Here is a 15,873-nt window from a genome sequence, read left to right as displayed (position 1 = left end):
CATGATGGACATGCCGTACATGTGTCTGCCCCGTCTCAGAGTGATCCGAGACTGCAACCAGTATCCTGGGTCAAACGTCCTGCGGAAATACTCGCAGCTCTAGGCGCGCGCAAACACACGCAAAGCGAGACACCAGCATCGCCAGGTAAATCACCACCGGTACAGTTGGTGCCATACTATTGAATACTAATATTATCATCACAACATCTAGTCTGCAGACATGACGCATCCGCCAAACCTGCGGCCGTTGCATATATTCACCCCCATCTCCCTACATCAGCCAGCACAGTTTTACGCAGAGCACGATTGCGCACTCCCACCCGGGGAATCAGTACACAGAATCAGACCGACTACCCTTGTGGCTGAGCGGGTGTTTAGAAACCAGCGCCAGCTCGTCATTGCCCATGTTTTGCGCCTCATAATGGACACTCGACGTGTCGACGTGAAACGACCTCGTCAGCATGATTTCGTTATTCCGCGACGGCGTGTTGCTGGACCCGGTGCGCCCGTAGCCGCTCTGCTTGAGGTACGACGACCCGCGCGTCTTTTGAATATACAGCGCCGACACGGCCGGCAGACAAGCGCAAATAAGGCCGATGCCCACCTCGGCGTTGCTACAAGACAAAGTCAGCAGAGACACACACAAACGCGGCAGGATTCTCCGTACCCCGACAAAATCACCTGCACAAAGACAACCGTCTGGTTGGCGCTCCTGCGCTCCGCAACGATCAGCACCAGGCGGTATATGCTGAAGGCGGTGGCGATGCCGCCCGCGCACAGGATCCCGCTGACGCGCAGCCTCTTCCTCCTCGGCAGCTGGAGGGACCAGGTGAGCGGCGTGGGGAGCAGCAGGATGGTCAGGTCGCTGATGACGCTGATGATGGCGTCGGACGTGATGATGGCCGACTGGTTGAGGCACTTGTCCCGCTCGCCGCGCCAGTAGGCGGATATGGGCCAGCAGATGAAGAGCTTGATGAAGAAGCCGGAGCCGTAGTAGGCGACGAGCATGCCGATGAGGACGTAGACGCCCACGAGGGTCTTTTTGTGGACGGCGCCGAAGACGCGGATGATGATGACGAGCAAGGCCAGCTTGACGGCCAGCGCCATGGGGGCGTAGAAGAGGGTGGCTGCGTAGCCCGACTGCCGGGCGTCAGTATATTTGGGGTGTGTGGTTTTTTTGAGAGTCTTTCACCTGGAAGAAGGGCTGGATGTCTTCTCGGCGCACTTCCCATTGGTTGAGGCCGCCGCCGTGCATGGACGCTGCGAGGTTGGAGGTTGTGTTAGGCTTTGGGGCGAATGTCGGTGCGAGTTGAGGCTACTTACCGAACACGGCGGTGATGCAGTACCCGACCATTAGCACCTGGCTACATGTGTCAGTTGTCGAGCTTGCGACGGGTCTCTTTTCACACTCACGTATGCGATGTAGGTTGCATCTGTCCGGAGAGCAAGAGGGTCAGCGTGTTGTCGCGACTGTCACAAAGACAGGACTTACAGTCGTCGATGCTGACGCCGCCGCCGAGTATTCTCGACTTGGCGTACAGGCGAGTGAGGACAAATGCCGTCGTGAGAAGCAGCGTCAGGGCCTGCGTGACATAGTTGACTGTTCTCAAGACGTCCTGGGGGTTGTCGAGGTCGGCCGTGGCGCCGGGTGGCGGCGGAGCGGCGCCGGGATAGCTCATGTTGCCCGCCGAAGGGGTTTTGCTTTCCGTGTCTGTCGGTGCAATCAATGCTTCGGTCCTCGAGCGCAGAGCTTCATTCGTTCATGTGTCGCTGAGGGCACACGATGCTCGCTTCGACCAAGGCACCAGGCGCGGGTTGTAGTTTCGGGGAGCAGCGACGGAATCCCCATGACCCCCCCGGAATATCATAAGACGGGACAAGATGTTTCTTGCTCGGCAGGCGGAAATTTAAGGCCACGCCGGGGTATTCATGCGGTTCGCCTGCCGCTGCTACTGGTGCTCGAGACGAAACTTGCTTCCAGAAACGTGGCCGCCGAAAGCTTAATTCGGCTATTATACGGCATGTACTGGTACTAGTAGTACCAGTACCAGACTATGAGAGAATTCCCTATTTCCCCCATGTGTATGCTGCATGCTGCATAATGGCATGTGCCATGGCCCACCGGCTTTCATGCTTTCGGCCATGATGCTTGGCGAGGATGTGCCAGCCCCTGTTCTTAAAACAGGGGCAAACGTGAGGGAAATGCGCTCTGCGCCATCGTGGCCATGCAAAGCCCTCGTTGCGCGGGTTACATCCGGCGGTCCTCGTGCGAAGGCGGCAGGGCAACGCGAGCCGAAGCGTCGACGGTGTAACAATCTGCTCGAAAAGGTAAACTCAACCTTCCACGTTGGATTCGATAGCTTTACAGAGTACGGCTAACCTCTTTTGCGCACCAAGGCGGGCTTTGATCCACTTGGCCTTTTCCAGTCCGGCTGAAGCAGCGGTCCATGACTTGCCCCGTGACAAAGGCCAAACCTGGGCGACTTGGCATCGCAAACGTCGACGGTGCTGCCCACGCGCGACCATGGCATCCAAGGCATCCAAGGCATCGGGTTTCGTTGCTGTCGTGGCCATGATACGGACACGTTTTACACCGCATATCCACCTCGTCCCCTGACACGTCTCCATCATCATCAACCAGACATGGACGGCTTTCTAGCGCCCGCGCACCGCTCGTCTTGACGACCGACGCCGACATGGATGGCAGAAATTGCGAATGGCAACCATATCCCATTGGTTTCTCATCGTCAGACTGCCCCGGTGCAAAACTGGGTCAGGCGCTTGATATTGTTCGCCAAACATGTCGACGGTCGACGGTGCTTGCTTGGCTGTTTTGCACTGCCCATACACAGTCTGTGGCAGAATATATTGCCCGCATGGATTGACGTGGAAAGTGATACATGACGCAATAATGTACTTGCCCTCTGTCAGGGCTCCTTGCCATTGGCCTTTATAATTCTGACTGTCGCGCGTACAGAAGTCGTGTACCCGGGCGCCACGAAATCAGCACATCTGCCGCTCATTCCTCGTACGCAGTCCCTTGTACCGCATCTCGATTATACTCTTGTGCCCTCCCAACGTTGTGCTCTGCTTTTCCTTTTCGAACCCTGTACTGGGGGTTTCCGTCTTGGCGATACTCTGTGTTGGCAGTTGTCCACGCCAATATTGACCCTTCCTAACCACTTATACGCTTGGCGTTGCCGGTCAACGCCTTCCTCGGGGCATCAGCAAGATGGGCGAACTCGTCAACCCTCACTGGGATTCAAAGCTGTTCAAGCCTTTAAAGATTGCCAATGGCAAGATTGAGCTAAAGCACCGGGTTGTCCACGCACCCCTCACCCGCAACCGCGGAACGCCCCTTTCCGACTCGACACCCGAGAAACCAAATCGTGTCTGGGTCCCCAACGAGCACGTAGTCGACTACTATTCCCAGCGAGCCACCGCCGGCGGGTTGATCATCTCGGAAGGCCTCCCGCCCTCGCTCGAGGTGATATCCCCCCCGGACAATGTAGATCCCAACTCGCTGAATCACAACCCAACCTAACCTGACGTGTAGGGAAATGCCATGCCCGGTGTCCCCGGGCTGTTTCGCCAAGAGCAAGCCGCAGGGTGGAAGAAGGTAGTTGACGCCGTCCACGCCAAAGGCGGCTACATCTACGCGCAACTATGGCACTCGGGCCGCGCCAACATCCCCCAACTCACCGGCACACCCATCGTCGCGCCGTCGAGCGTGCCGTGGGACGACCCGGACGAGTACTTCCCCTACCCGCCGCCTCACACCACCGCCCCGGTCAAACTCGCCGACCACCCGCCGATCGCGCTCACCCACGAGCACATCACGAGAACCATTGGCGACTTTTGCGACGCGGCCAGAACGGCCATGGAAGTCGGCTTCGACGGCGTAGAGCTCCACGGCGGCAACGGCTACCTGCCCGAGCAGTTCCTCAGCTCCAACGCTAATCAGCGAACGGACGAGTACGGCGGGACCCCGGAGAAGCGGTGCAAGTTTGTCATTGACCTGATGGACGGGCTGGCGAGGACCGTCGGCGAGGACAACCTGGCCATTCGCCTGACGCCCTTTGGCCTGTTCAACCAGGCGCGCGGCGAGCAGAGGGTCGAGACGTGGGCTCACCTCTGTAGAGAGCTCAAGCGGCGCCTCCCGCGCCTCTCGTACGTCAGCTTCGTCGAGCCGCGGTACGAGCAGATCTTTTCCGGGGCGGAGAAGCAGGCGTTTCTCGATTCCTGGGGCTTGTCGCGGGTGGACTTGTCTGTGTTTAGGGGCATTTGGGGCGACACGCCGTTCTTCTCGGCTGGTGGGTTTGACGGCGGGAACTCGTGGGGGCTGCTGGAGGCGGGACGGTACGATGGGCTGCTGTACGGGCGGTACTTTATAAGTAATCCTGATCTTGTGGCTAGACTGCGCGAGGGGCTGCCGCTGGCGCCGTATGATCGATCTACGTTTTATGGGCCGTTTGCTGATCCTGTGGTGGGATATACGGATTATCCGGCGTATCGGGATGGCGCGACGTAGATCACTTTGATAGATGAATGGGACGAAACAACTGGGATAAGTCTGCTTGGCAAAGACTACTTTGTGCTGATGACCAATGGCCGTTGTGGAGAGTCTTTGGTTGTTGATGGAGATGCTTTTGTGGTGGTTCGGCTGTTTCCGCCCGTTATATTTTGCATCCTTGTACATTTGTTTGGTACGGTCCCGAGAAAAATAGAGTGCAATCCGCTATTGTGACGTGACTGATAGAGTCGGACAACGGTAATGGCTTAACCTGTGGAAATAAGTTGGTTAGTGTTACACGAATGTCACGTTGCCATAAAGGCACGGGCCGTACCTTGAACATGACGATAGTTACATAAGGGCTTGAGACCTAACAGAGGCCTCAGGCACCTAGGACAGCCCTTTGACCGCCTCTTGATATAAATAAGGGTCATCTGCCCCTTAAGGCCTTGAGAAAACCAAGGACCTTTGATATTAAAGCGAATTATTAGCTGAATATCGAACATTGTTCCAAGCCCAATATCACTGCCCTTGTCACAGTTAGCCGGATGGAGCACGAATAGCCCCCGCTGTCAAATTAAGCTTACATGTAGCACCATGCGAGGCTCTTTGCAGGGTCGGTTCTGACCTGGTAAAAGATGAAATTCATCCAACTTTGCACAATGCTACTTGAATCTGTATCCTTGCAGACATTTCCACAAAGACAGACCGAGCTGCGTGACTACTGCGTTTCAGAGGCGGCAAACTCTTTTATTTCGACTTGTCCTTCCACGGCGTGTATAATAGCACCAGGAGGAGTTGTTTACTGTTACAAATAGACACTTTTGTTGACCAAATTCTGACGCCCCAAGGATGTCTGATATAAAAGAGTCAATACACAGCTCGACAAGCACTATAGTATTGGGCACCCCATGTGTAATTTCAAAACTTGACAAGGGTTGAACAAAGCGAGGTAACAATTCCCATTGGGTATATAGTGCCTACACAGCAAACACAAACCACGGCTTTGTCATGGGCCCTCTCTGATAGTCCAAGGTCGCACAAGGTAGACTGCTGCCGTATATGTGGTGGTGTCTGCTTGAAAAAAAAGTTGTAAACTACTAAGCGACAAATCACGCCCTCACACATTCAAAAGCCAACACCGAGACCACGGACGCGCTTTGGCCGCCCTGGAGGTGAGATGTGTATAATTCACCGAGTTCCAGGCAGAAAGGCTGTAAGGTTGGAACATCACAAAATGACAACAAGCTCTTCCTCTTGTCCAGCATCATCTATCAAGCCAGCTTTTCTTTGCTGTTGGGCATGATCAAAGTCACCCACACTATATCGGGACATGAAAACAAATCGAGCATTTATATCACATCGGTACGCGCAACGCAATCAAGTACGGCCGTGCTGTTTCCAAAGAGTCACGTCCCAGGTACTCCGTAGAGCGAGTGTAATCAAACCGAGACACGGCAGTTAGGCATCAGCGCGGCACTCTATCCAATGACATCACCGCCGGTATGGAATCACGGTTACACAACCATGCAAGCCGTTTGCAATCACAAAGCGGGGTCGTAACGAACGACAAACGCTTCACTGCTACTCCGTATACCATGTTTGAATCCGGCCGTATGACCCAGCAGCAAACATACATGCTCGGCGTGAGACGCGTCCATCATGCTCGGTCCTCATACTCCCCAGAGGCACCCTGCCACGGCCAGTCCGTCCTGTCCCCGGCTGACAGGACGCATCATGTGGCTCCCGACAAGGGATACAATGGATCTGGGCTTCGAGCCCGGCGTCTACAACCACCCCGTCGTCGTCCTGTCGCCCATGCTGAGTGCCGGCGAGGTGGACTTTTTCCCAGCAAGTAGCGCGTCATCCCCGTGCCGAAAGGGGCCGTTTTGCTGACTCGAGACCCGAAGTTGACTTCGTTTGGAGGGACCAGCCTCGTGGACAAGTTTCCCACCGAGACGAGAGCCAGGGGCCGTTACCTGCCCATCAAGCCGAGTGCTCCTCATCCCGACAACAAGATGCTGCTCGAGCTGTGCGAGGCCGAGGACAGGCTGACCAAGGACTCGTACGTGCACATTAGCAAGGTTCTCAGAGCTAAATTCAAGGCACTGCGGCCCTATGCGTCGCACTGGCTCCGGAGCCCGTATCTCTCGGATAATTCGTACCGTCAGCTCATCTTGCATGCTCAGTATCCGGTTCCCGGGCAGCTGAATGGCAGAATTGCTGGATACGGCTGGACATTGGTGCTGCCTCCCTCGCAGACTGCAACAAGGCCCCAGAGGTCGCGGTATGATATCCCGGACCGGCCCGTTTACGGCGGGATACAATCGCCGGGGCGCCTGCCGACGTCTTTTTCCTATTCTCAGATGAGTGTCACGCGGCAGGCGCGGTATAATGAGAGGACGCCTTTGTTGCCGACTCCCCGGCCTGCGAATCCTCCGCGGCCAGTTCTTGCAAGGCGAGTTTGGGGACGGAATACACACGCGAGGAATTCACGACGACTAGTGTCGATAGACTGGGCCAAGGTCTTTGGAATACTCTGGGCGCTGGTGATTATTATTGCGGCATGCTACGGAATATATTGGCTCGTCGAACACTTGGTTCAGCTAGTGTCGGTATGTTGGCTCTGGCTGCAACACGCCGTCACACACATGGCGGCGACTATCAAGAATTGGTTTGGGAATCTACTGGGCCACGCGGAACTCATCTAGAGGGTTGGCGTTCCAAAGTACACTTTTGTGCAGCCGTCATCTGCGGAAGCCTATCGACGTGTCCATGCACCGGGTGTGCCTTGGCGAGCATGGGCGGAAATGCAAGTTACATATATGCTGATGTTATGGCAGCGGCTACCAAGGCAGGATAGTCGTTACGACCAGAGGGGAGATTGAGAATGATTTTAGGCGCTTGTTGTTTATTGCTGGATATTGTAGCTAGGATGCTTGGAATGCAGAACCGTACTATTTTGGCCTGATCATGAGTATTTATACGTAAGCCCGAAACTATCAAGCAATTCGAACAGATGGTTCGCAATGGATTGTTTGTTGGCTATGGGGGATTATGACCCTGCTAAGCTTCCAATTGGCATCTTCAAATACAATCGCGGTTTCAATGCGACGACTGGGAGTCTTAAATTTAAGGTTATCCAAGTTCGACGGGAGGATGCGTGCATCTCCACGACGGCTACGACGTCACATACTTCTCCCCACCTTGTGCAACATAAAGGTGAGTCTGAAGTACTGGGGTCAATACCTAGTTACCTAGGAACCAAGGCTATGTAACATGATGATAACAATAGGACGGATATTGCATTGGTGATTTACAACACACCGAAGTTGGCGTGGACACAGGAAGAGAATGGGGACCATGTTGGCGTACGGCCGGCAGCGAAAGAGCTGCAACGGAATCAACAAGGCTAATTCACTTGTCACTCGACCTGTTGAAAAGCCAGCAATGAAACGGTAAAAGGGTTGAAAGATGAAGAGACGAGTGGATGGCACCCTCGCTAGTTGCAACATGTGTTTGGTTGGATACTTTTCCCGCCAAACGTCTGTTGGGTCTCACACAACAGCGTTTTTCCACCAAGAGTCTACCACGGCATTGGTAGCATGTATGATGTAGCTCGTACAGAAAACTTGGAATCTACGTCCCTGCCAAAGCTAGAATGAGGCTGGTGATGCAAGTGGCAATCTACAAGAGCCCTGTAGACTTGTTCAGTGCTGGAACCTGAAAGAATCTTCTATAGCATCAAATACGCTACAAATACCAGGTCGCCTATTATGGCTTGCCCCAGAGCCATTGTCCCACTGATCCAAGGCCAACTCGTCTTATTTCTTGCCACCATGGAAAGGAGGAAATAGAGACGCCTGTCGTGTCTATGCCGAATCAATGTCTATGAGACAACGCGGCACGGCCGAGTAGCTTCACCAATGCAAAACCCATGCGACGATTGTAGGTGATGGATGAGTATTGTATCCGTTACGTCCCGGAATTAGGCTATTTGGCAACATGGTCAGCGTCAAGCAGCCGCATCACCACCATCCACAAGCACGCCTCGCTCCCTCAGCAACCCAATAGTCTCTGCCGTCCATTCCTGACACCGCCGAACCGGATACGCCGTGATCTTCCGGGCACCCTCAAATTGCTTCTCGGGGGCGGGATTAGACTTGCAAATCGCATCGATGCGCGCCATGTCGTTGGCGGAACTCCATCCTAGCCTCGTCTGTCCGTGGTAAGAAGGGTCAGTGTCTGGCGCGGCATCGGTGGCCTTCATTTCGTATCTCATCCCCTGTTGGATATTGCCGGTAACGTGGAATATGTAGCCGCCACCGCCGCGTGAAGCCTCGACGAAAATGGCATGGTGGCTTCTTGGGAATCCGAGGGACTCAACAAGGAAGACGCGAAGGGACATGGCGGGCGAAAGCAAAGACGAAGGAACAAGGCAGAAATACTGTGGCCATGGCGTCAGCTTAATACTATAGCGGTTCTCGGATCGGGAGTCGGAAGTCGAGCACGAAACGGCCCCAAAGCGGGCAGTTGGGCGGCAGGAATGCGGGGTTGCCCATGGGGCTCAACGGCCCGGGATCCGAGGTGAAGGAGGTCACAGCGTGGCTTGCTGGGATACAAGACGTCTAGAAGATGCAAAGAAGGCCCTTTGTTGGGGGCATGGTAAGACAGTCCAGATTCAAGCTTATTTTTTTTTTTTTGGGTGGATTTGGACACAGAGACAGACGGGTTGTGGCCACGCCGCATGGGCAAGGGTAAGCAAACACCGACGCATGAGTTTTCGACTGCTTCTCCGGGCGGGGGGACTGAAGAGGAGCGGGCCGTCGGCGTCTGGTACATGCCAATGGCGTCGCAATGAGTGGCTGGCCACCGCGTGGCGGGCCGCCGTGTTGCCGTCGGGCGATTTTGATCGGCGAAGGGAAGGGGAAAATTCAATTCGCTTCTTGTGCCACGAGACGCCTCGGCGCAGGCGTGTCGAAAGGCATCCGGAACCATGGCCGTGAGAGGGACGCATTGATGACGGCGCAAGGCATTGCTCAACCAGTGACGGGCGGTTGCGCCTGCGTCCTCGTCACCGCTGGCGTGCTTCGGGCCATCGGCGTCTGCCCTGCTCACTCACAGAGTCACGCTGCGTTCACCGTAGTCACTGATGTGCGCCGATCGTGGGAAGGAGCCCAGACAGGACTTGCCACCAGCTCGAGGGCATCAATCGATTGGTCCAAAGGCGCCACCCGGCTCCACAAATTGCCCTGCCCCTTCCTGTCAACGGCGGCCTAGCGCGCAGGAGTTGCAGAGTCCAGACATGGAGGTCGGAGCATCGAGGTCCCCACTCCACTAAGTAGTCAGTGCCAGTCACCGCAGCCAAGTGGTCCGGTTTCTGCCCGCTTGGATTCTCGTCTCGCCCTCACAACCAGTCGCCGATTCAAATTTACCTGCTCGCACAATGTAGTTGCTTTTCTGTGCTCTTCCTGCCGCCTGCCTTGGTCATCTCAAACCGGCTTCATTCTCTCATGTTTCTTGACGGCACACCCGAGTCTGCTCAGGCCAAACTCAACACCACCGCGCCCGAAGCATCTCCGGCCTCATCGTCCTCGTCCTCGCCTGTCGCTTCGGCCCCTCGCTTGCCTGCTCTCCATGCTTGGTGTTTGCCAATCCGCTCGCCATTTGTTCACTCTGGCCTCTCCCTTGGGGCCGTCTTGTGACGCTGCATTTCTCTCAGGATCCGGCGCCCGCTTCGGGTCGTCGCCCTCCATCACCTTCTCCTGCTGCATCCCACGTGTCCGCCAACGGGTTTGCCTCGCCCGTCATGGAACTGGACCGAGACACCTCAACGTCCACGCCCGCAACATCTGCAATACCCTTTGAGCCCCATCAGTCCCAGCCCCAGCCGCAGTCGGCTTCCCCGGCTCCGGATCACACACAATCCCACTCCAAGTCGGAATCTCACGGTGCCTTCTCGCCCGGTCAGCGGCCCAAGAAGTCTTCGACGACATGCTCAACTTGTCGCTTCCGCAAAGTCCGTTGTAACGGCCTTCGCCCAGTCTGTTCCAACTGCCAAAGGCTTGGGTTCCCATGCTCCTACGACGACTCTGATGCCGACAACTGGTCCCTGGCCCTGCCGCGTCGCAGAGTCAAGCAGGCATGTCTGAGTTGCCATAGCCGCAAGGCCCGATGTTCCGGCCACATGCCCGCTTGCGACCGATGTCGCTCCCAGGGTATCGAATGCGTCTACCGCCCTGGAAAAAGAGCCAAGGGCACGGGTAGGGGCGGCTACGGCGAGGTTCGGAGCCCTCGTAGTCACGATGGCGATGACAAGGACAGGACAAAGGATCGGGATCAAGACAAACATGATGATAGCGACACACCCGTCACTGATCCGGCAAACACGCCAAGTACCTTTAACCACGAAATGTATGTGTCCTATTTTATAAGCGTATGGGATAATAGGGCATGTCTCGGCTAACATGATGGTAGTCCCAGCATCGACGAGTCTTTTGATTCTCTGACTAGTCGCACCTTTGACCAATTCTTCCGCCATGTTCACCATATCCCCATGTACTCATTCTTGCATCGCGCATCACTCATGGAGCAATACAACTCTGACAAAGTCGACAAAGCACTCTTGTTAGCCCTCATCGGCATCACATCGTGTTTGACGGATATGGGCGCTGGCGTGCGTGAGTACGGTGACCGTTGCATTGATCGCGCGGAGCACCTCATCTTTTCCGATTACTCACGACCGTCGACATTCAAAGTCCAGGCCCTAGTCTTCATGATCAAGCACAGAATACTGTCCAACAAATACCCTAGCGCCTTTATGCTCCTGAGCATGGCGTCTCGTTTCGCTGCAGCACTACGCCTGAACCACGCCAGCCCCAATCTGTGCTTCTTGGCCCAGGAGTCTCGAAGACGGTTGATGTGGTCACTATACTGCATCGACACTGGTATTTCAGCGGGGTACCGGGATTTTGCGTTGTGGCGAGCGGACAGAATCTTTGTTAGCTTGCCTTGCAACGAACGAAATTTCGAATTCGATCTGCCACAAGCCGCCGAAATGCTTGACCCTGCAAGCAACGGCCCTGACATACCGCCCCCGGAAGACGTTGGGAGTCTGGCACTTCATATCCGCATCCTCCATCTGCGCCAGAAGATTATCGAGTTCACCAAAGATGTTCTCGTGGGCCGCACCATCACCGATACGTCAAGTCTGCAAGATCCTGTCCTAGCATTGCACAAGCAACTAGACGACTTTGCCGGCCGACTCCCGTCTTCGTTTCAATTCTCCGAAAGCTCTCTCCGGCTAAGAGCATACTCTCCCAGGATTTGTGTTTTTGTCATGATCCACGTCTGGTGGCATCAATGCCATTGTGACCTATATCGTATGACCATGGCTGGATTCAGGGAAGCCCTGCCCGAGGCCACATTGCAAAAGTTGGACCCATCATTTCTCGCTCACTGCCAACGCCAGTGCGTAGATCACTCCCTGGCCATGGCCAGCATATTTTCTTCCATGCATAAACTCGGGGCCAGGCCTGTGGCAGACCTAGATTTGGCCCTCTGCGCCTATCAGTGTGCTCGCATGCTAAAATATGCGTTCCACGGCGCTGCCCACAACTTGGGGTTGACGGTCGAGGTGGTGACGGAAAAGGCCAAAGTTTGTCTGCATACCATCAAGCAGTGCTGCATGGGTCCGGCGGCAGGGGCCATTCGATCTGACCTGGAACGACTGATCAGCCAGGGTCTTGGGTCGGAAGTCTCCTCTCCGCAAGACACCATGGTCGACTCCAACCGGACCAACAGCGCTGGCACCGATGCCCCATCCAGACATCCCGTCCTTCGAAATATCGAGGTGACGGAGGAACCAAGCGTGATATCGACGACGCAGACAGTGGCATGTCGCACCAACTCGCACCCTCCGGAACCCTTCATCACTACGCCCGTAACAGCAGCCACCGCCATGCCAATGCAGACGTCGCTGTCCGCCCAGGAACTGGCCACCCCAAATGCTTGGACTACCGCGCCAGCATTCCCCAGCATGGAAGCAGCTGTACAAGCCCACGCGGAGCCAGAGCCAATGGATTTGACAAACGCTTCCAATAAGTCCGATATTGGTGCAGGCGAACTCAACAGCGCTTACGAGGGAGCGCTGGAAATTTTCGACCAAGACAACGGACTGGCTCACGCCATGGGCGTCGAGTTGAGCCCTTGGAACTGGAGCAGTGATTTGCAGTGGCCCGATTTTCTGAGCAGCGGCGTGGGTGTGTGAGCTCGTATAGAGATCTAGGCATGTGCAATGTTTTTTTTAATGGTGGCACGACGATGAAATAACGTGTGATACCCGGCGGAGGCGAGCCAGACGTGTTTATATAAGTAACACCTGCTTTTGCATTACGGCGTTTATGTATGAGTGTAGTTGGTATATTTCTAGCCATGAGAAGCAAATCATGGCAAGGGAGCTTGTTTAGTCTCATCCGAGGGGAAAATTTAAAAATACTATATAACAAAACCTCCCAAGCCCGCAAGTCCGCCTTGGCAGGGGCTATATCCTCGCTGGTTTATAAACTATCGTACATCCCCATGGTAAATCACATCTCCACGTGGAACAAGTAGCGGAGCTTGACTTGCGCCACGTCGTAGCAGATATATTCATTGTAGGCGAGATATGCGCCATCGACGTTGGTTGGGCCGGGGGCTACTTTTGTGTCGGGCTGTTCACATTAGCGTGATTCTGCGCATAGAAAAAGGGTGTCAAGAGGGCAGCAGGCGGTCAAGCTGGCGAAGCGGCAGCAACGGAGAGAATCAACATACCATTTTAATACCCTCCAGGGAATGGTGGACCGCTCCCGCGTCCACCCAACTACTGGGACCGGTACTGCCCATTCCCCAAGTACTGTACATGCCACCCTTCTGGGCATCCTCGCCGGCGCTGTACGATGCATCAGTGAGTTTCTGAAGCGGGTCGCCTAGTTCAGCCTCGCAGAGGAGCAAAAGTGCGTGGCTATTGGAAATATAGGAGCAGCAGTAGTTGGCAGACTTGGTGGACATGTCTGCTAGGTAAATACCCTTTCCAAACATGTATCCCGATACAGGAGCCTCCGGAGGTGCGATTCGGAGTCCCTGGCTCAGAATACCGCCGAAATTGGTGCATCGTGAACCGTGCCAGAGAAGGCGCCTGTCGGAAGGAATTTTGGTGAAGACCGAGTCGTTGAAGCGTTCGTACTCGCCAGCACGCCGGATACGGAAAATGTTGCGGACCTTGTAGTTGATTCCATGGGTTGAGCCCTTGGATCCGTTGAGGTATCTTTGGAGGTAGTCGAACTCGGACGATGAGTGGTCCAAGGGTGTCATTTCACGCATGCCCAGCCCTTGAAAGTGGCTGTCCATAGGATGGACTGTACGAGCCTTTGAGCGATCAATCTTCATGATGTTGGACGCGTCCTTCATGTCGGACAGACTTTCGAGGAGCTCAATTTCCTTCTTAAGGAGAGCTTCATTGTTGATGATGGGCGGGCGATTACGACCAAAGGCGTGCGGGATGAGAGAGTAGTATGTATTAGAGAGGTGTTCTGTTGCTGCTGCGACAGTCATGTCCCACTGTGAGGTGGCCAGGGCAGGATCGTCCATCAGAGAAGCAAGGTCCTTGAGTTGTTGGAAGCCTCTCAATATGGTAGCTTTGCTGAGCTTCCCGAGAGGCAGCTTGTTGGCGTCATAGTTAAGAGAGGACATAGTTGCGTCGAAGTAGTTTTGGTTGAAGATAAGCTCCATGACCTCGCGGACTTGTGCGGGAAGTGTGCATTCGGGAGGTTTGTAATCTTGTTCATTTTCCTTCTTGGCGTCGGGAGCTGTGCCCTGCTCGCCGTCTTCAGACTCCTCGTCGTAGCTTCTCTCCACAAAGGCGTACTTGTTGGGTTTGGGGTCCTTGGTGCGGTCCTTCCAGGCAAGACCAGACTTATCTTTAAACTTCTTCTCAAAGTGCTTCTTGGCATCATCGAGGGAGCCGTCCCCGAGAATGGCATTCTGTCCCATCTCGCCAACGCGGCCCCATCTCGTCCAAGTTTTGTAGGTCAAGCCTTGAAACAAGATCTGTGGGAGTCAATATTTTGCTTTGAGAAAAATCGCAGTGGAAGGGAGCGAAGGCGAAAACCGGGCGGCTTACCTGCAAGCGATAAAACTTGTTGTGATTATTTGAAGTGCTGGATTGGTTTAGAGAGGCGTCGTAGATCATGCCGCTCCGCGGCTCAATATATACGGCATAGGTCTGAAGGGGACAACGCTCATCAACCGGAATAACAATGTCCTTCTTCTTCAAAAATTGACCTTTGGATAGCTCCTTGAGTTTCGTCTCAATGGTTTCCTCCTTGACTGAATTTCCTTGGTCTACTACTTCTTCTCTTTCTTCTTCTGCTTCATCCTTTACTTGAGCAGCCTTGCCTCGAGGCTTTTTGGCGACGTGCCCATCGTCTGCTCCCGCATCTAGGTCACTGCCATTGGAGTTGGCCACGGCGATAGGGCGCTTCTTTCCACTTCCATCTGCACTGCAATCATCTGGAGTTTCATGATCGCCCTGATCGTGTTGCTCTTCTGGCCAGAGGTAGTTGCTTGGGTCCACGTCTGTCCTCAGCTTGGCCACTTCAGCCACCCACTCGGGCTTGACCAACGAAACGCCAGCGGCTTCGGCATCTCTGACTTTAGGGGCCTTCCTGAGGAAGTCCTTTTCGTCACAGACGAGATGGGTGTTGCGTCCGTTCACTGAGGGAGTCACAGATGCGCCAAGAGAAGTGAATAGGGTGTTGAGGTCCTTGTGGGAGAATCCAGGAAACTTGCCAGAGAAAGCGAGGCGATGGGCCTGGAGGGGATTTGCTGGTACGGCTGCGGCTGCAGCTGTCCGGCGACCTCGCGTTGCAGGCATTGTGAGTAAGGATTAACCATTTATGAGGTAAAAAGGACGATGGAATAGGCCAATTGGAGAGAGTGAAGGAATGGTGAGGGATGGAGTGGTCGACAGACGAAAGCGTTGGACGAGCACAGCATCGGGATGTGGCCGTTTTTATTATTTCGCCAGCTGGCCAGCCGTCAAGGCCACATGCAGGCACAGCAGTCCACTGGCAGACGATCCAGAGAGAGACTGGAGCTGTGACAGTTGAGCAGCTCACCAGACTCATTAGGCAAGCGCCGCCAGCAGCTTCAAGCCCCCTGCAGGGACCAAACATTAAACTTGCTTTTCCTCACTTGACTTTCAACCAGTCCTCAGCCGCGTGCGAGAGCCCACTGGCGAGCTAACTAACGACTCACTAGGCTGCGAGGCCCCGCCGCCTCGCCGTGAGGCGTCTTCCAGCGTCTCCATCCCGCTCCCAGCT

General features: G+C 54.9%; 6 protein-coding genes across 6 annotated transcripts; 3 read left to right on the top strand and 3 right to left on the bottom strand.

The window, feature by feature from the left end:
• Positions 1-328: 328 nt before the first annotated feature.
• On the bottom strand, positions 329-1,679 carry G6M90_00g020250 (uncharacterized protein; the record flags this gene model as incomplete). Its single annotated transcript, XM_014693034.1, has 6 exons — positions 329-614; positions 668-1,140; positions 1,193-1,260; positions 1,324-1,360; positions 1,414-1,433; positions 1,493-1,679. The coding sequence occupies 6 exons, from the start codon at positions 1,677-1,679 to the stop codon at positions 329-331; spliced, it is 1,071 nt and encodes a 356-aa protein (XP_014548520.1).
• Positions 1,680-3,232: 1,553 nt separating this feature from the next.
• On the top strand, positions 3,233-4,531 carry hxnT (Flavin oxidoreductase hxnT; the record flags this gene model as incomplete). The annotated part of the gene is made up of 2 exons (XM_014693035.1): positions 3,233-3,487; positions 3,557-4,531. The coding sequence occupies 2 exons, from the start codon at positions 3,233-3,235 to the stop codon at positions 4,529-4,531; spliced, it is 1,230 nt and encodes a 409-aa protein (XP_014548521.1).
• A 1,743-nt stretch (positions 4,532-6,274) lies between these two features.
• Positions 6,275-7,224, top strand: G6M90_00g020230 (uncharacterized protein; the record flags this gene model as incomplete). The annotated part of the gene is made up of 2 exons (XM_066129852.1): positions 6,275-6,368; positions 6,416-7,224. 2 exons carry the CDS (start codon positions 6,275-6,277, stop codon positions 7,222-7,224), a joined length of 903 nt encoding a protein of 300 aa, XP_065985780.1.
• Positions 7,225-8,528: 1,304 nt separating this feature from the next.
• Positions 8,529-8,921, bottom strand: G6M90_00g020220 (uncharacterized protein; the record flags this gene model as incomplete). The annotated part of the gene is made up of 1 exon (XM_014693037.1): positions 8,529-8,921. One exon carries the CDS (start codon positions 8,919-8,921, stop codon positions 8,529-8,531), a length of 393 nt encoding a protein of 130 aa, XP_014548523.1.
• Positions 8,922-10,322: 1,401 nt separating this feature from the next.
• G6M90_00g020210 (uncharacterized protein) lies at positions 10,323-12,782 on the top strand (the record flags this gene model as incomplete). The annotated part of the gene is made up of 2 exons (XM_014693038.1): positions 10,323-10,927; positions 10,991-12,782. 2 exons carry the CDS (start codon positions 10,323-10,325, stop codon positions 12,780-12,782), a joined length of 2,397 nt encoding a protein of 798 aa, XP_014548524.1.
• A 319-nt stretch (positions 12,783-13,101) lies between these two features.
• PARP2 (Poly [ADP-ribose] polymerase 2) lies at positions 13,102-15,425 on the bottom strand (the record flags this gene model as incomplete). The annotated part of the gene is made up of 3 exons (XM_014693039.1): positions 13,102-13,224; positions 13,325-14,599; positions 14,673-15,425. The coding sequence occupies 3 exons, from the start codon at positions 15,423-15,425 to the stop codon at positions 13,102-13,104; spliced, it is 2,151 nt and encodes a 716-aa protein (XP_014548525.1).
• Positions 15,426-15,873: the final 448 nt, after the last annotated feature.

Source organism: Metarhizium brunneum, chromosome 1 (genome assembly GCF_013426205.1).
Source record: "Metarhizium brunneum chromosome 1, complete sequence".
Taxonomy (NCBI): Eukaryota; Fungi; Ascomycota; class Sordariomycetes; order Hypocreales; family Clavicipitaceae; genus Metarhizium; species Metarhizium brunneum.
The sequence above is the reverse complement of the archived record's forward strand: the minus strand, read 5'-3'. Positions and strand labels throughout refer to the sequence as shown.